This window comes from Chionomys nivalis, chromosome 3 (genome assembly GCF_950005125.1).
Source record: "Chionomys nivalis chromosome 3, mChiNiv1.1, whole genome shotgun sequence".
Classification (NCBI taxonomy): domain Eukaryota; kingdom Metazoa; phylum Chordata; class Mammalia; order Rodentia; family Cricetidae; genus Chionomys; species Chionomys nivalis.
In genome coordinates, this window is record NC_080088.1 from 77,082,795 (window position 1) to 77,103,182 (window position 20,388).

Consider the following 20,388-nt stretch of genomic DNA (forward strand, 5'->3'; position numbering starts at 1 on the left):
GATGGAATTAAATGGAACTAATTTAGCCACTATGAAAATCCACATGGAGAATTCTTAAAAAGCTAAACATTAATCTACCATTTGATCAAACTATGTCACTCCTTGGTATATACCCAAAGTACCTGACATCATATTTTGTGGGTATCTGCTTAGGCATTTTATTGCCACGATTTTCACACAAGAGTTGACAGGAAGCCTGAGCTAGTGGGCCAATCAGTTTTATAACTTATGGAGTCCTCTGTGTGATTTTCTTTGGGGCTTGCCGGCTGTGGGGTACTGGGAGGGACAGAAACCCCAACAAGCAGACCCCTTTGTGTTACAGAATGGTGCCCAACCTCATGTTACAAATGGCACCCACATGGATAACTGCATCCACAGAAAGTCTGAAAATGCTTGGAAAAGACTAGAGTAAAGCATTTCGGTTTTCAGCCATAGCAGGAAAAAAGCTGAGCTGTTTTAAAATGCAGGCTTTCTGGGCCTTCCTACAGGGGAAACTCTGACTCTTTCAAGCAGGCAGTTCCAACTATGGAGCTATGGACACATTGTTGCAGCTTGCTTCCTGGCAAGGGCCTTGAAATACCATAGGAGCTTTTGAGTGTTGTTTATGGACACATTGTTGCAGCATGTTTGCTGGCAAGGACCTTGAAATTTCTTAGAGTTGTGGCAATAAACATGGCTCAGGCCAGTACCTCAGCCATGATTGCTTGGTGAATTAAAGGCTCATGTGGTCAGAAAAAGAGAGATATACAGTAAAGAGAGATTCAAAGAGGAAGAAAACCTCTAATTGGTTTACAGTGTGTTAAAAATATATACAGGCTAAAGGTTAAAGTTCTCAGAGTAAAAAAAAAAAAGAAAGAAAGAGAGTAGTCGGTTGTGGTGGCACACTCCAGTAGGATTTGCCTGGGAGGCAGAGACAGACAGATCTCTATGAGTTCAAGGATAGCCTGGTTTACAGAGGGAGTTCCAGGACAAAGATACACAGAGAACCTGTATCAAAAAGCCAAAAGTTAAAAGTAAAAATAAAAGAAATAGAGGTTAAAATAAAGCCACGTAAAGATGGAAAATACACAGAGAATCTTTATACTGTATGTTATTATGCTTTCTTTAAATTGTTTAAATGCTGAGGAAGGAGCAACAGCTGCTAAAAGATATTTGCTTATAAATGCTGTTAAATTAATCCAAGATAGGTATTTTGAAAGTACCTTGGCTTCAAAATTGAAGTCAAAAGTATATTACTTTGGAGAAGAGGATTTGCTTTTGTTTCCACAGAAAATGAGAGGCTGTGGATTCATTCTGAGATAAGAAAAATCCAGTTTGATCAAGGAAGAACATCTGAGAAGTCTCCCGCAGGAATAGATGGCCCAGATGTCTGAGTTCTTCATCCAGAAGAGGTTCAAGACTGCTGCCTGAGATGATTGAGACTCACAGGATACTTTAGTCAGGACTTGATCATAACTCTAAATTTTCTTTAGGTCCCCATAAGATTATCAGTGCCCCCAACCAGCTGGAAGTAGCCTGGAATACTATGCCCACATTCCCCAAAAATGGACTATGGATATTTTCCTTTTTTTTTTTTTTTTTTAAAGAGGGGGAAGTGGTCTGGGAGAATTGTCTATAATCTGTCAATCACGTTTTAAATAAACGCTGATTGGCCAGGCAGGAAGTATAGGTGGGAAAACCAGACAGGAAGTAGAAATGATACAATGAGAACAGGAGAATTCTGGGAAGGAGGAAGTTGATTCCTCTCAGTCCTGTGCAGATCACTGAGGAAGCAGGATGTGACCTTCCAGCTGAAAAAGGTACTGAGCCACATGGATAACATAGATCAGAATAATGGGTTAATATAAGCTACAAGAGCTAATAAGTAGCCTGATCTAATGGGCCAATCAGCTTTATAACTTAAAGAGATCTCTGTGTGATTTTCTTTGGGGCTTGCCGGCTGTGGGGTACCAGGAGGGACAGAAACCCCAACAAGCAGGCCCCTTCGTGTTACAGACTGGTGCCCAACCTCATGTTACAAAATGGAAATCACCTAAACGTCCTTAAATTGATGAATGGATAATGAGATGTGGTACCTACACACAATGGAATACAACTCAGCTGCTAAGAAAAACAAAATCAAGAAAATTGAAGGCAAATGGATGGAACTAGAAAATATTATATTGAGTAAGATAGGCCAGGTCCAGAAAGACATTGTTCCATCCTCTTTCTCATCTGTGGTTCCTAGATTCATATCTTCAGATGTGAGTTTATAACCTGCAGTAAAAAGGGACCATGACTATGGAGAATTCTAAAGCAAATAGCAGAATGCAGGTAGATGAAGGGGGAAATGGGAAAAATGGGCACGGGAAGGGGAAGAAGGGAGAAAAGGGAGAGAAGAGAGATCAGTACAGGAAAGGAAGGTTAAATAACATGAAGGATGCTTGAAAAAGACATAGGGAATTACTATTTTATATTTACCTAAATTTACATATAATACTTAAAACTATGTATTTACATGAATATGTAATTTTTTAAAATATTTTTTTATTTTTTATTGAAAAAAAATTTCCGCCTCCTCCCAGCCTCCCATTTCCCTTCCCCTCCTCCCTCTTTTCTCTCCCTCCCCCCACTCCTTTCCCCCTCCCTTTCCAGTTGGAAGATCAGTCAGGGTTCCCTGCACTGTGGAAAGTCCAAGGTCCTCCCCCCTCCATCTAGGTCTAGGAAGGTGAGCATCCAAACTGGCTAGGCTCCCACAAAACCAGTACATGCAGTAGGATCAAAACCCAGTGCCATTGTCCTTGGCTTCTCATCAGCCCTCATTGTCCACCGTGTTCAGAGAGTCCGGTTATATCCCATGCTTTTTCAGTTCCACTCCAGCTGGCCTTGGTGAGCTCCCAATAGATCAGTCCCTCTGTCTCAGTGGGTGGGTGCACCCTTCACAGTCCTGACTTCCTTGCTCATGTTCTCCCTCCTTCTGTTCCTCATTGGGACCTTGGGAGCTCATTCCGGTGCTCCAATGTGGGTCTCTGTCTCTATCTCCATCCATCGCCAGATGAAGGTTCTATGAATATGTAGTTTAAATCAAGTTGTGTCACTTGGACTGACAATGCTCTTCCCAAGATCCATAGACTATCAAATACAAAACCTGGTGTTTTAGTTGCTGTTCTAGTGCTGTGAAGAGACACGATGACCAAGGCAACTCCTTTATAAGGAACCATTTAATTGGGGGCTCACTAACAGTTTCAGAGGTTTAGTTTATTATCATTATGGTGGGGTGCATGGTGGGCAGCAGTAGCCGAGAGTTACATCCTGTTCCAAAGGCCAAGGGAGTGGGGGGAGGGGAACAGCATGGACTTTTGAAAACCTTGAAGTCCACCCCTGGTGACATACTTCCTCCAGCAAGGAACCTATTTCTACAAGGCCATGTATCCTCATCCTTGTAATCATTCCGAATAGTTCATTCCATAGTAACCAAACCTTCACATATGGGTCAACTCAAACCATCACACCTGATAAAGGTATGAGAAACTCCTTTTGAACTCCCCCAACAGTATAGTCTATTGCTGCTGCCTTAATTGCCTTCCAGAGATTGAACATAAGTCCATATTGTTGAAGACACCATGTACTTCAGACACGGGACTGGGATGGTTCTAGCTTCATCTGATCTGAAACCCTCTTTCCTGTGAACTGGCATGTTGCACTATACAAACTGCCAGCAGAGGGAAGCAACCAACAGTCTGACATCTATGGTTCACAACAATGAACAGCATGCACAAGTTATCCCTAGATGTGCAATTGTGACATTCGTATCTTGGCAATAGCTAACAGCTGCCCAATTGGACTCAAAGCCTGCCCAAAAGGAGGGAAATCTTGCCTGGTACTAGAAATCTACCTAATTTTCTAGGCCTGTGAGGTGACTGACATCACAGGAGAACCTTCTACTGTCATCTTACTTAACTAGCATAATTCTTCACTGTATTTTAAATAATTATTCTTGTATTCATAGATAAGTGCAGCTCTCTCCCCTCATCCTAGATGATTTTCTTTGCAGTCTAGATAGAGAGTATTATAGAAAACTACCACCAATTAAAAATATAGAGAGCAGCTTGTCACAAGGAGGCCAGACTCAATAGCAACTACACAATACAACTCCTGCACCAAAGGCAGGAAGCATAGTGGAGGAGGCCTGGGAACACTGCAAGAGGCAGAGGGTCAGGTAATCTTCTGTGAGATTGCGACTATAGAAATGAATAGGGAAGCTACCCATAATGCTTCCAAAATATGGCTGCCTAAACAGGACCCCAAATAAAGACAATAGCAGTGACATTATCACAGAAGGGAAAAATCTCATGGAGTTCTACCCACGGGACTCCGTTACCTCCCCCTACCCGACCTAAACTGGCCTTAGTTCTCCCTTTGTGGGAAGTTTCTGGAGTGAACGACTTGGTTAGGGTACACATTCCTTTATTATTACATAAATATTTTCAAACAGAAAAGAGATTGGAGTCCTATATTGCTAATTCTGCCCTTGCTAAAGAATTCCAGTCTCTCATCCAATCTTACAACCACATCTTCCATGATGTTTGCACGAGTCTCATCGGCAATCTTCTCCCCAGAAGAGCAGGTGATACTGGGACCAGGCTAAGGTGCATGCAGATGAAATCCACAAAACTAATGCTACCCACCCAGTCGGGGCCAAGGTAGTTCCCCCACAGGGCTCTTGAATGGAATTACATTATCCTGGGGTGCATTAGCTAGAGACAAGTTTATAACTTGCTTTCTGGCTGGTCTCTGCAAGGCTGCCCTTAAAATAGGGACCTCTGCTAAAGTAGGAGCCTCTGCTTCTTTTGTTCCCTCTATCTGCTCAACCCCAGATTCTCGTCATCCCCTTACTCCTCCTCTGAACCACATAGTCTGACATACCTTTTTCCTTACCAACTTCCCGGGTATAACCATGGGTATGGGATACCCCCTGCCGTAGACAAACACCATCACCCTCTTATCCAATTATAAAACCCGTTCACTCCCATCCAGGGCAAAACAAGACATAAACCGCCCATCTGATTCTGGACGTTTGGAAAGTTTTGTCTGTCTGTTTTCGGTGTGAAGATAGGTCTATGTTTTCTGGTATATCCATAAGTTTTGCTGTAAACATGGGAGCCAAGACAGAAGTTGGTCAAGGCTCAGGTGAATGTATGGATAATGATAACCACCACATGATTTATTCCTGACTGGTCTTCTTTGAGTGTGTGAGCTTTCTGTGTTCTGTGTTATCGGTTTTGTTTTTGTTTTCTCTGTTGCTGCCAGCCACAAGCTACCACTGCTTGCTATGGCTGCTTTGATAGCCAGAGCTCAGAATTTATCTCTGGGATTTCTGGTCACTAGATTCAGTTAATGAAAGAAAAAACTTACAAATAATGCTTGTTAATAAGGTATTAAAACTATACCTCCATACATTCATATACCAGAATGGACCTCTGGCTGCAGACGAACTTCTTTTTTTCGAGAGAGGGTTTCTCTGTAGCTTTGGAGCCTGTCCTGGAACTAGCTCTGTAGACGAGGCTGGCCTTGAACTCACAGAGATCTGCCTGCCTCTGCCTCCCGAGTGATGGTATTAAAGGCATGTACCACCACTGCCTGGCACGCAGCCAAACTTCTTACACACGAATCAAATAAGTTAATTTTCGGGCCACCTATCACTGTCTTCTATCCTCACTATCTGTCTCACCTTCTCCAAACAAACTCTCTTCCTGTGTTCTGTCTCCTCAGGTAGCATTGGTAGAAGATGCCACATTTACCTTTCAGCCATACTCATGTCTCTACATTTCAAACTGACTCAAGTTGCTGATTTGACTCTCTTAAGGTGTGAAAGGTTCATTTTTGTTTCTGCTGGCTTCTGACACTGTTGACTGAAGTTTCTGTCCCACCAGGTCCCACAGCCGTTTAGTCCCAAATAAATACACAGAGGTCTACATTAATCATAAACTGGTTGGCCTACTAGCTCAGGCTTCTTATTAACTCTTATCACTTATATTAGCCCATAATTCTTGTCTGTGTTAGCCACATGACTTGGTACCTTTTTTGTTGATGCAGTCACATCTCGCTTGCTCTGTGTCTGGCTTCCACTGTGTCTGGGTGATGACTACAGACTGAAACTTCCCTCTTCCCAGAATTCTCATAGCCCTGCCTCTACTTCCTGCCTGGTTGCCCTGCCTCTACTTCCTGCCTGGTTACTGGGCAATCAGCGTTTATTTAAAATACAAGTGACAGGGTACAGACCATTGTCCCACAGCATTTCCTCCTTATTTTTTTTTAAACAGGAATTCTGAATTGAATCTCCTTTGTTTAGCTTTTCTACTGACCATGATCCATAACAACTTGCAACCAACATTCTAAATAAAGGCAAACATCCATAATCTAATTTTTGGGCATGTGGGTGTAGTTTTCCAGGTTACTTCCTGCTGATTGGGGGCACTGATAATCTTATGGGAACCTAAAGAAAATTGAGGATCATGGTCAAGTCATGACTGGAATATTCTCTGAGGCTTGATCATCTCAGCCAGCAGTCTTGAGGCTGTTCTGGAAGTATTCAGGACAATGGTCTTGTATCCTGTCACTTATATTTTAAATAAACGCTGATAGGTCAGTAGCCAGGCAGGAAGTATAGGCGGGGCAACCAGGCAGGATGTAGAGGACGGGCAAAGAGAACAGGAGAATCCTGGGAACAGGAAAGAGTCAGTCTCCAGTCGTGACCCAGCGACAGAGGAAGCAAGATGTGACTGCCTTGCTGAAAAAGGTACGAAGCCAAGTGGCTAACATAGACAAGTATTATAAGATAATATGAGTTATAAGAGTTAATAAGAAGCCTGAGCTAATAGGCCAATCAGTTTATAATTAATGTAGACCTCTTTGTGATTTCTTTGGGACTTAATGACTGTGGGAACCCGGCAGGGCGGAAACCTCAGTCAACATGCCACCAATCTAATTTGGTTCTAAATTCTAGAGTCTGCCTCTTTAGCCACCCCTGCCCTCTACCTTCTCTTCTTCCTATTAATGCTAGGGTAAAAAGGGCCAAGGAAAAACACCCTGACCTTGATTTGAGAACAGGGATTGAAATCTCACCAATTCCTGAGAACAGAATCCCACCAATTCCTGAGTTTCCTGAGCTCAAAATGCTACAAATCCCTGAGCTTATCCCAAAAATCAGACCACCAAAATTCACCAATCCAACACCACCCTTTAAAGCTCTGCTCCCCCAATCTTATATAAAGTATTCTACTCTGTTCCATTTGCTGCTGATACTCACCCAAGGCAGTCACCCTCTGGATTCTTCTTTCCCAATAAATCTCTTGAGTGAGGTTTGTTGTCCTGTATGACATTTTTGTTGGAGTAAAGCCATAACAACTTTTGCCAGAGCAGGAGCAGAGGAGAGTGGAGCAGAATTGTAACACTTTCCCCTAGAGGAGCAGAGCTGTAAGCTGCTCTGCTTACAGCAATTTTGCAGTATTTCTTGACTCTCAACTTCTAGGATGCCTTTCCATCCGAGCTGCAATGCTTACACTGCCTTATAAACTCCTGGTCTAGATTTCTTCAACAAAAGATTCAAAAGATTTCTAACTAGACTTTTAATCAGTTGCCATTACAGGATTACTGGCCCCTAGCTATGGAATCAGAGGCTGGATTATATCCTGATGGTGATAGTCAAGTTCTCCCCAAGAACTTCGACACTACCATTCAACAGGGGATCATTGACCCTCTTACCAGTCCAAGATTATTTATCAGTAGCCAACAAAAAAGGAGTGAATGTAAATCCATTGAGACTCACAAGTGGCCAGACCTTCTTCCCCTGAGGACCTCCAACTGCCAGGCTCTACCCACAGAACACTCTAACTACTATAACAGCTACACCCAAAAGACTTGAAAACCCACGAAGCCCTGAGGAAATCCCACCAATCCCTGGGTTTACCCAAGCATAGGATTTGAAATCTCACTAGTCCCCTCTTGGAAAGCTCCACTCCTCCCCCAAGAAATGCTACCTAACCCTGTCTTCTGCTCATTCTCTGTCGTTTGTCACCTGAGCAGAGGCAGCCACCCTCCTGGGGTCTTCCCTCCCAATAAGTTTCTTGTGTGACGTTTGTTGTGCTGTGTGGCTTTGTGGCCTGGCTCCCGACTGCCAGGATACCTTTCCCTTCAGAGCTGTAACACTTGCAGTGGGGAAGCCTCCTCTCCCCCAGCAGAGCTGTAACACTTCCTATTGGGAAAGCCTTTCCCCTTAGTGCTATCACACTCCCTTTGTAAAGCCTTGCCCTTCAGAGCGTACACTAGTTCCCAACTATTTTTGGAGCAGCGTTAAATGCTAGCACTTCATCAAGAAAGCTCAGATTGGGTGAGATTTGGAATTGATTGGAGAAGACTCCAAGGACCAGATAAACACATATGCTCCCTCTATTAGACATTAGGATGGCTGGGGGTTTCCTGTCTTGCCACAACCCTGCAGGTTGCTATCTGCCCACATTGACATCTGGTGAAACTGGTGTTTCAGATGGAGAGATATTTAGATACATTGCTGAAATATTTGGTATACAGTTTTCAAAGAGAAGCTAGAAACCAGCAGTAGACAGACTAAGTGTAGTGCATACACTCTGTCAAAAGAAACTGGAGATTTTCTCAGTTAAGAGTTGTCCTGCTCCCACATTGGAGCACTGGACTGAGCTCCCAAGGTCCAAATGAGGACCAGAAGGAGGGAGAACATGAGCAAGGAAGTCAGGACCACAAGTGGTGTGTCCACCCACTGAGACGGTGGGGCTGATTTAATGGGAACTCGCCAAGGCCAGCTGGACTGGGACTGATGGAGCATGTGATCAAACTGGACTCTCTGAGTGTGGCGGACAATGAGGGCTGACTGAGAAGCCAAGGACAATGGCACTGAGTTTTGATTCTACTGCATGGACTGGCTTTGTGGGAGCCTAGTCTGTTTGGATGCTCACCTTTCTAGACCTGGATGGAGGGGGGAGGACCTTGGACTTTCCACAGGGCAGGGAACCCTGGCTGCTCTTAGGACTGTAGAGGGAAGGGGTGTGGAGTGGGGGGAGAGGGAGGGAAAGGGGAGGAGGTGGAAAATTTTAATTAACAAAAAGAGTTGTCCTGCTTAGCTGGACATGGTGGGACTTGGGAGGCAGATTTTTGTGAGTTCAAGGCCAGCCTGGCCTATACAGTAAATACCAGAACAGCCAGGACTATGTAGTGAGACCCTGTCTCAAACTAAACAAGCAAGCAGGCAGACCCACAAAGTGTTCTACTGCGTGAGAATGCAAACATCTCTTTTGTTTAAAAGGACCTTTAACTTGAAATATATTTGTAATTGATCTTATTCCTACAGGGCCAGTTTGAGACATTGTGTGAGGCACTACTGTATATGATTTATAAATCATTACATTTATACATATATAAAAGTTTCAAAGAATAATTTTTAATAAGTAATAATAAGAAGAAACTGGGTTTCTTTAAGTTCAAGATATATTTTCCCCACCATGGACCGTTAGACATTAATTACATTATTTGCTCTTCTGTTTTCCCCAATGAATCTCTCAGACGGACTGCTTACTTGCTATCTGAAGTGTAATTAAATATTTGGTTGTTGTGAGCCTTCAGAGATCCGGAAATAAAAACTGTCATGTGTACCAGGTATACAGTAAAAAGGAAACACTGAGTTAAGGATGCTCTGACAATATGGTATCGATCATATTATACGTGATTTACGTGTTTGGTTATTCTTGACAGTCTGGTTACAGTTTTCTTCCGACACTCCAGCGCTCGCACCTATAGGCGCGACACCAGCTACTCTGGGTCAGTGTGTAAAAGGACCATGTTCTCTTGACAGTCACCGGTCTGGAAAAAAACCCACGCCCATAGACGGGTGCTAAGTAGTACTCATAAAGTGTCAGCCTCCAACACCCTGGCTATGACGTCACGACCTCGACTGGCGGTTGCATCCGGTTTGGGTCGGTTGCCCTGGAGACGGAGACGCAGAGGAACCGATCCTGGTGCAGTCCGGGAGGTGGTGGAGGTCTTGTTACCTGCGGACCTGCTGCGCCTGGAGGACCAGCTTCACCATGAGCCAGCGGCAGGTGCTGCAAGGTATGATCAGGGCGGGCGGGCACTCGGGAGCGTTGGAGCCGCGGGTCACGGGACGACTCCACCGGGTCTCTCTCCTCAGTGTTCGAGCAGTACCAGAAAGCCCGGACGCAATTCGTGCAGATGGTGGCGGAGCTGGCGACCAGACCCCAAAACATCGAGACGCTGCAGAACGCAGGTGAGCCTGCAACCCATGCATTACCCGCCTGCCTCAGTCCATGCCCTGCTTGGCTATTACTGCCACTTTGGACTTGCTTAACTTGCGCTGTCTCTAATACGCCTGCCGACCTGCCACCTCACTCCTAATTCGTCCTTAATGACCTTGAGCTGCTGAACTTGTGGGTCCCTTGCCTGCTAAGCTTTGTGTGTGTGTGTGTGTGGGGGGGGGTGTGGGCCCGCGGGTGAGGCTGGGGAGTGGGGGACTAGAGGAGACAGCTCCAAGTTCCTCCTGTACAATTTCAGTCCCAGTAGGGGTCTTAGTGGGTGAAGCCAAGAGGGTGAAAGGGCAACTTGATATCTTTATTTCCATTCTCACTGAAATCAGGCAGGGTGTCAGGTATTTCAAAGCAGTATGAACTCTCTGAAAGTCATTTTGCATAGATGTTAATCTACCCTAATCAGACCCATTTTACCCACGAGCCCCGTGCACTCCTGCCAGGCACTCCTGTGGTTGATATAGGCATGTCTTCCTCACGCAGGAATCTGGACCCTGCCGTACAGGTTTGCAATACTGGCTGTTGGCAGCCTCACAGCTTGGGGACCACAAGCACCTACCACCATGCCCTGCCTTTCTGTGGGTGCTGGGGAGCCCTAGCAGGGTCTGTAAGCTGGCTCAGAAAGTTCTTTACTCACGAAATCATCTCCTTGCTTGCTCCCTCTCGCCACCTTTGATCATCTTAGACTTCCTTACAATAGAGAAATAACAGACGGATTTCTTAGTACTTTTGATCTTGGTTAGGCTAAAAGGAAAGTTATGCTCCTAGATTGGAAGTAGGTAAAGACATGGTTTTGTAAAATCCTTATGAAGCTCTGGTTCCACTCCTTAGCTTGAGAAAGAATAGGAAAAGTAGGTAGGAAAAGAGGGAGGTGGGTAGAGGGAGACAGAAAGAGGAGAGGGAAGGAGAGAGAAAGAGAGGGGACAAAGAGAGGAAGAGGGGGAACTGGAGAATGGAGAGCGGGAGACAAAAAGGGGTGTGAGAAGAGGAAGAGGCGGGGGGGGGGGGTAGAAGGGGAGAGAGAGGGAGGGGTGTCCCTTGCCCAGATCAAACATGAGCCACTAGCTGAGCCCTGAGATTGCTGTCACTGTTTTGTCATAAAAACCTTCTGTTTATGAGGATATCTTTTTTCAATGATTTATTTTTATTCCATGTGCATTGGTGTTTTATCTGCATGATTGTCTGTATGTGAACTGGAGTTGTGAGCTGCCATTTGGTTGCTGGGAATTGAACTCAGGTCATCTGATAGAGCAGCCATCTCTCCAGCCTTCTTATAGGATATCTTTAAAACCAATCTTGATCTTCATCTGCAGGATGTAACTGAATGCTGGAGGTCTCTGACTCTGTAGCTAGGATTTGGTAATCCTGAAACAGTAACTGGTTAGAAAATAAACTTAAAAAAATGTGTTATTTTGTTTTGCAGATGTTTTATATACCCCCGTACCTTTTTGGTGCTTTCTTTTGTCTATGGGATTTTGGTATTTATTCTCGGTTATTTTCATTGGTAGAAGTGGTGAGGAAAACATTTAGATCTTTAATTTTGAAAAATTTGAGATAAGTTTAGGCTTATTACCTTCTATTTAACTTCCACTAGTGACGTATGCCAACATTTTATTATTACAATTATGCTGAAATTGACAGAAATTCATTAATTTAGTCCACATTTCCCCAGTCACATTATCTTCGTGTTCTTCATTCTAAGTAATTTTGTCTCATGTACTCACACCATCATTATTCTCAAGGTACATTGCATTAGGTCAGTATGCGGGACTCTTGTGTTGTCCTTTGCATTAGGTCAGTATGCAGGACTCTCCATTGTCCTTTACATTAGGTCAGTATGCGGGACTCTTCACTGTTCTTTCAGAAGCACACCTACCTCCTTCTGTCCCTAACCACTAAATTAGTACTAACTTATGACAGATTGTCATGAAAAACATTGTTTTGGGGCTTGAGAGATGGTTCAGCCATTAAGAGCTTGTGCTGTTCTTCCTGAGGATTGTAGGGGAGTGGGTTCCAACTGTGGAGCTGGAAAGACATCCTGACTTATGGGGGACCCAGGTTATACTTAGAGCCAGAATAGTACAGCTCTGTAGGGTAGAGCCGCAACAGGACAGCTCAGCTCTGGAGGAAAGGTGCCCTGATTTATAAGGAAGCCAGGCAACCTAGAGCTGGGGTGTGGTGGGGGATGGTCTCCCCGCAGGATATAGCAATCCGGTTCGTCTGTTCTCTTAGGATAATGTCCTAGCAGAGCTATCTGGTTCTTCTCTGGCCCAAGATGTTACTTCTTTTGCTAACATTCTGCTAAAGGGGAAGCCCCTTGCACATATGTAGCAATATTTTCCGGCTCTAGAGAAAACTTGTTATTTTTTTCTGTTCAGCCTTGCTCAGCCCCCCAACCCTCAACCCCTTAGGGAGCATTCCAGCAAGGTTCTGTTCTGTTCTGCTCAGCCTTGCTCAGCACCCCACCCCCACCCCTTAGGGAGCATTCCAGCAAGGTTCTTCTGTTCTGTTCTGTTCTGCTCAGCCTTGCTCTGTCTCCACAAGGAAGCATCTCAGCCAAGTTTTTCAGTTCAGTCCCCTAAGGGACGCCCCAGCCAGGTTCTTCTATTCTGTACTGGCGAATGAAGACCATCACCCAAGAAAGAGATTTATTTAGGAAGGAAGAGTCCAGGAGAGTGGCTGCCTCTGCCAGGGTGGGGGTAAAAGGGAACTTTGAACTGAACCGGCAGAGACGTTTATATAGGGCTTCTTAGGGGTGAAGCTTTCCCAGAAAGGCTAGGGATTGGTTAGTTTTTCCTTCTCAGGGATTAGTTTAGTTGGTCAGGAGCAGAGATGGCTCCGATTTCATGGCCAAACTGTGTTTTTTTCACTGGGACCAGGGCATATTTCTTTTACTGAGACCAGGACATATTTCTTTCACTGGTCAAATTCTAGGGACAAAGTGTGTTTCTTTGGCACTGGTTTTAAGAGTCAGGGCATGTTTCTTTGGGTCCTGGGTTCAGGGATAAAGATGTTTCTTTCCCTGGCTCAGGTCTCAGATCCAAGGTGTGTTTCTTCCACTGGCTCTGGGTGCTCAGTGATTGGTTCGCTTCCTGCTCCATTTGACCCTTTTACCCCACATTCCCTCCTTTTTTGTTTGTTAATAAACAACTGGGGGACGAGAGAATGGGAGATGTTTTCATTGGACTACTTTCTACTGAATTGGGGCGTCGAGGTTCTTGGGACAATCTTGATCTTCATCCGCAGGATGTAACTGAATGCTGGAGGTCTCTGACTCTGTAGCTAAGGCTTGGCAATCCTGTAACAGTAACTGGTTAGAAAATAAACTTCTCCCAGGCCAGCATGGTTGTTACTTGAACCTCATCAGGAGCACAGATTCTTGGGTCCTTCTCCAGATGTGCAGATGTGCTGACTTGATGGACAGATGCTGGGGACTCACTCTGGACAGTTCTCATGCAGGTGACAGTTGGAGAACTTCGGGCCTAGATTCATAACTCCTGTATACTGAGGAATTGTTTGTCAAAAATAACAATAAATATTAATACAAAATATAAAAAAATCTGTTATTTTGTTTTGCAGATGTTTTATGTAGGGGAATTTTTTTATTCCCTGTTTGTGCAGATGTGAACTTTACATTCTTACTACATCATCTCCTCCCATTTCTGTCTCCTCTGCCTCCTAAATTCATGGCCTCCTCTTCTTTAACCATCATCGTTACATGTACATGCGAATGAAATAAATGTATGAATACAACCTGTTGGTTCCTTCAGGGCTGGCTGCACGTGTATGTTTCTAGGGCTGATGGCTTGGTATTGGCACTCATCCCTGGGGAAGACCAATTCTTCCTGTCTCAGCAGGTGCTAATGGCTTGTAGCTTTTCATCGAGGATGGGAGGAACCCTAGTATATTTCCCCCAACTTATGTTGGGATGTCAGCCATTGCTGGAATTGTTTAGGCAGTCATGTTGTTGAGCTTTCATGGCTGTAGCTTTTCTGTCACAGCTAAAGACACAGTCTCACAGCAGACGTCTTCATCCTCTGGCTCTGGCAGTCTCCCCACCATTTCTTCCAGATGTTTCCTAGGCTGTAGGTGTAGGAGTGTGCGGTAGATGCGTTGACTGGGGCTGGGCACCCCGTGGCCAGTTGTTCTCTACATTCTGGCACTCATGGCTGTCTGTAATGTAACCACAAAAAGAAACGTCTTTTATGAGGGATGTGATTTACACTTGTCTGTAGTCCTAAGGATAAGAATTTAGAATGTCCTTAGGGACTGTACTGACCATGACCTCACTAGCCCTAGGTAGTTGTCAGTGTTTACAGTACTAGGCACAATTTGCCCTCTGTTAAGTGGGTTTTGAATTCAATTAGATACCTGTTGGTTGCTGCCAAGATATGAATGCTGCCACTGATACTTCAGAAGGATCTTGCTGTGCTGGTCATTGTTGTGGTCATAGGTGTTACAGCTGAGTCATGACAACCATCAAATGTTTTCCTTCCTCAGCAGCTTATATAGTGTCTTCAAGTATTGCCCAGGGAGGAGGCTTTTAGGTCAGTTCCAGTTCAAATCTTTTGAGTTCTAAGTCAAAAGTGCATGCTGTCCTTGGCAATGGGTATTTATTTACTTTCAACTTCTGGGAGCAACTAAGGAAAATGACAGTGACCTATATTGTTTATGTGTGTTGAGGATTTAGCCTAAACAACAAATCAAAAAGAAGTTTCTCATACCTGTACCTTAATTTATTACTTAGTTCATAGTTCCTGGGGGTGGGATAACTTCCTTATGTTATACACAGTCATATGTATTGTATATAAATTTAGATAAATATACAACAGTGATTCCCCACATCTTTCAAGCATGCCCTGTTATTTATCCTTCTGCTGCCTCTATTGTACTGCAGTAGAAGTCACACTTTTAACATCTGATGATGCATGTGTATCACCACACTGGACTTTCAACATACAATTTTAAAAGATGAAATCATTTTTTAAAAACTGTCTTTTTCCATAACTTCTTTAAATCGATCAGTGAAGGCAGTGGTTATCATGTCACAAATATCTAATAGGAAGACATGCTTCTTTATTCTGCAAGCTTTAAATGTTTTGTTTAATGCTTGTAGCTGGGCATAAAATTCTAGTCAAAAAATTTATTCTTTATTTTATTTTATAGCATCTATGTTCATTTTTTTTTGCTCCCAGGAAACTCATGTGCAGAACTTAATTTCTGTGGAATCCCATCTGTATTTCTGATACAGTTATCAGTGCCCATCTTCACCACATGAGTATTTGTTGTTATATAGTTCCATGTCTTTTTATGTGTGCTGAGAACTGAACCTGAGGCCTCTGCTGTGTTAAGGATGTCTTATACCATATATACTTGTCTTTAAAACTAAACTTTCTCTGATGTATACATATAAACTGTCTCAAATCTTTTAGAGTAGGTGAAATATGTACAAAATAATGGATTGATTCTAACTGGAAGTGGATTTTATGTGTGTGATGCTGGATATCGAATTTAAGCCTTGGCTATGCTAACATTGAGCTGCATCCGAAACCTCAGACAGAGTTTTAATTAACCGTCTTACACATATTTCCTTTGTGAATACCTCTCATGAAGCTCTTGCAGAGGTCATCCTTTCAGGCTGTCCCTCTTATTCACTGGTGGTCTCCTTCCTAGATAGTCTGTCTTCTGCTGACAGACGAATGCAGTAGGTATGTATTACAGAAGGGAAAACACATTAGTAGAAAGAGGCAACACATGCCCAGAGTTTTGGTCTCCCTAGAAGATCTTCAAATTAAAACTTTGTGGAGTGATTTTAGGTGAGGAAACACTTTATTTTAATGGGTGTTTCTGTGCACCACGTACATGCCTGGTGCCCACAGAGGCCACAAGAGGGCACTAGGTCACCTAGAACTGAAGTTGTAGATACTTGGGATCTGCCGTGTAGGGCTGGGAGGTCCTTTGGAAGAACAACCGGTGTTCTTGATCAGTGAGCCATCGCTCCAACCGAAGAAGGAACAGTTTGAATGACCAATATGGATTTCCTAAATCTATGATAATAGTAGTTTCTGATACCTGGCATCTTGCAACTAAAATTTATTTATGAATACGGTGTTATATATTTTCTTTGGAACCACAATTTAACTGTAAGGAGAGAAAATTGTACACTGACTTTCACAAGTCTCTTCATTTGTCATTCAGTGAAGATTTATTACATCCACAAGATCGATGGGTACTGAGCCCTCATGACACTCACATGACGCTGAAAGGAATGTCTTTGTCCAAGGGGCTTGTTTCATAATGGAATTCTGTATACACTACTGTTATGTATTGCTGTGTGTTTAAAGTTGCTGTGTATCTGAAGGGAACTTAAGTCAATTTGGGAATGAGGAGGTACTGTTTAAAAGACACATCTAAGTTTAAGTGTTAGCTCCCCTGCATTTGCTAGAAATTAGCCACATGCAACCGCATTTAGGCAGAGAGAGTATTTTGTGTAAAGGCATAAGCACAAATGCAAAGCTGATACTGAACAGAAATGGTCGATGTTTAGGTGTCACTCGTGAGTGAGGGGGAGGCTGGAGAGGAAAGCAGGACTACTCATGATATTTGTGTTTCTCTTGAGTAAATACACAGCCACTCGGGCTTGTAGTTAGAGGAATTGTTGGGCTCCCTTTGTGCATTAGAGAGTTTACTGCCAGGGTTTTCCAGTTGCTTGGACACCAGTACCATTCAATAGCAACAGACACACAACACAGAGGGAGTTGTGATTCCTTCTGGAGGCTGAAGTATATCAGGGACATGTGCTCACTTGGGGTATTATTAACTGTGGTAAGCAGTATGGGGACAAGGACTGAAGTTTGGGAAAGAGGTCTTAGCTGGAAAGAAACAATTAGACACACGAAACTTAAATGCTCATTTGATAACAATATAAAAGTCCATTTACTATTTCCTTATGCAGTTGTAAACATATTCCAATTGTTTTGTTTCTAGTATAATGCAAACTTAATTTGAAGTTACTTTAAAAATGTAGTTCTGGGGATTGACCCTAAGGCCCTGTACATCACAGGCAAGCATTGTATAACAAAGCTACGGTTGTATCTATGGCTTTGAGATAACTTTTATGTTATTGACATACTCTTTCAGTTTAAATCTCACAGGTAACAGTGTTGATGGAGTGAAGAGCAGGGTAGTTCTGCCAGCAAAATGAGTGGAGCTTTGAGTTGATGGAGTGATCGTGGAGCATGGAAAATGAGTCCCACAGGCGGAACCTTTGAGTGTATATTCTAAATCTGTCAGGTGTGATAGACAATGGGAGAAACACACCTTAGCGACTGATGCTGCCAATAATAGTATTTACCTGACAGAACTGAAGTGAGGATTAAGAGTGTTGATGTTTGTTAGTTTCTTAGGGAAGCTCCTAACAGATAGGAAGACTGTACAAGTGTTTGCTCAATTAGTAAACAGATTGAGAACCTCTCTGTGTCCCCCAGAGCCTGCTTGGCTGTAGGAAAGCAGAGAGCAATCCTCCTCTAGATACATACATTACAGTGTATTGAGATCATCTTTCTTTGTTTCCTATTTTTTAAAACAATCTCAACAAAATGATTTTTAATTTATATACCAATCTCAGTTCTCCCTCTGTCCCCTCCTCCCACTACCCTCATCCCCCCCACCCCCACGCCACCACATTGTCTCCTCAGAGAGGGTGAGGCCTCCCACGGGGAGTCAACAGAGTCTCTCACATCTCATTGAGGCAGGACCAAGGCCCTCTCTCCTGTACATAGGCTGAGCAAGGAATCCCTCCTTAGGGACTGGAAGGTCCTCTTTCACAATTTCTCTGAAGTTCTTTGAGGACAAAGTGTTTGTTACCAGCACCTTGCAGATTTACATTTTATATATTTTTCGAGAAAATTCAAGCTGTGTGTGGTGCTGTACACCTGTCATCCCAGTGTTTAGGAGGCAGGGACAGGAGAGTCACCATTGTGAGGCTATCCTCAGTGACAAAGTACAACACCACAAAGTTGACTTAACTGAATGAAGAGCCTTCACCAGCACCCAACAAAAAGTTAACACCTAGAATATACAAAAGAGAAACCACAAAGCCCAATAAAACTTTCTCAAAATAATAGCTGGCCTCAGCAGCTTTCCTTAACCATGAAGGAAGATTCCACAAACCCATAGACTCATGTATTTGAATGCATGGTTATAGGGAGTGGCACCATAAAGAGTTGTGGTCTTGTTGGAGTAGATGTGGCCTTGTTAGAGGAAGCCTGTCACTGTGGGGGTGGGCTTTGAGGTCTCAGATGCTTAAGATAGACCTAGTGTGGCATTTGCTTCTGCTACCTGCAGATCAAGATGTAGAACTCTCTGCTACTCTCCAGTGCCATGTCTACCCACATGCTGCCATGATGAGAATGGACTCAACTTGTGAACTGTAAGCCAGTCCCAATGAGATATTTTCCTTTATAAGAATTTTCATAGTCATGGTGTCTCTTCACAGCAATGGAAACCCTAATTACAGCAATAGAAACCTTAATTAAGGTAGAAGTTGGTACCAGGGTCTGGGGTATTGCTATGATAGGCCTGACCATGATTTTATTTGGGAGAATTTGGATTTTGCAGCTTTGGGTTAGTAAAGCAGTGGGATGCTTTAAGCACAGCTTCATGGGTCACACTAGGAGGAGCTTGGAAGACAGTGGTGCTGAGGGTGATTTGAACTGTGGGGCCTGGCTCAAGAGGTCTCAGAGGAAAGGAATATTAATATGTGGCCTAGAGACTGGTTTTGTGATATTTTGGTGAAGAATGTGGCTGCTTTTCACCCTCATCTGCTTGAGGCAAAGTGAAGAGCTTTGGATTAATTGTATCAGCAGAGGAAATCTCAATACAGCCCAGTGTAGACTTTGTCATATGCTTGTTAGTGTTCACTTTTTTTTAAAAAAATTGTTTTTAAAAATCATTTTATATACCAACCACAGTTCTACCTCTCTCCCCTCCTCCTGCTCTCTGACACTTTGCCTCCACCATACCCCTTCCACTCCTCAGAAAGGAGAGTCAGCAAAGCCTGGCACATAAAGTTGAGGCAGGACCAACCCCCTCCCCCCTGCATCAAGGCTGAGCAAAGCATCCCACCATAGGGAATGGACTCCAAAATCCAGCTCATGCACCAGGGGTAGATCCTGGTCCCACTGCCAGGGATCCCATAAACTGACAAAGCCACACAACAGTCACCCACATGCAGAGGGCCTAGGTTGGTCCCATGCAGGCTCCCCACCTATCTGTTTAGAGTCTGTGAGCTCCCATGAGCTCAAGTCTGCTGTTTCTATAGATTTCCCTGTCGTGATCTTGACCCCTTTGCTTATATAACCCATCCTCCCTCTCTTCAACTGGACTTCCAGAGCTTGGCTTGGTGCTTGGCTGTGGATCTCTGCATCTGCTTCCATAATTTACTGAGTGAAGGTTCTATGATGACAATTAGGGTAATCACAGGGGAAGGCCAGTTCAGGTTCCTTCTACACTATTGCTAGGGGTCTTAGCTGGGGTCATCCTGGGGATTCCTGGGAACTTCCCTAGCACCAGGTTTCTCCCTAACCTCATAATGATTCCTTCTACAAGATATCTCTTTTATTGCTCTCCCTCTCCACCCCTCCCCCAACCACCCCATTCTCCCATGTTCTCATTCCCAGTTCCCCCCTCTACCGCCCCTACCCCCAGTTTATCCAGGAGAACTCATCTACGTCCCCTTCCCAGGGCAATCCATGCATCCATACCTCTAAAGGTCCTCCTTGTTACGTAATTTCTCTGGGGCTGGGGATTGTAGCCTGGCTATCCTTTGCTTTAAATCTAATATTCACGGGCTGGAGAGATGGCTCAGTGGTTAAGAGCATTGCCTGCTCTTCCAAAGGTCCTGAGTTCAATTCCCAGCAACCACATGGTGGCTCACAACCATCTGTAAAGAGGTCTGGCGCCCTCTTCTGGCCTTCAGGCATACACACAGATAGAATATTGTATACTAAATAAATAAATATTTAAAAAAATCTAATATTCACTTATGAGTGAGTAC

At 43.8% G+C, this 20,388-nt stretch overlaps 1 protein-coding gene across 2 annotated transcripts in view; it reads left to right on the forward strand.

Moving 5' to 3' along the window:
• The first annotated feature begins 10,020 nt into the window (after window positions 1-10,020).
• The window catches only part of LOC130872205 (sperm-associated antigen 6), a 51,392-nt gene continuing 41,024 nt past the window's right edge, over window positions 10,021-20,388 (forward strand). For both annotated transcript variants that reach the window (XM_057766070.1, XM_057766071.1), the window contains exons 1-2: window positions 10,021-10,119; window positions 10,199-10,294. In XM_057766070.1, the coding sequence (XP_057622053.1) occupies window positions 10,095-10,119; window positions 10,199-10,294 (121 nt within the window). In that variant the 5' untranslated portion in view covers window positions 10,021-10,094. The remainder of the gene's footprint in view (window positions 10,120-10,198; window positions 10,295-20,388) is intronic.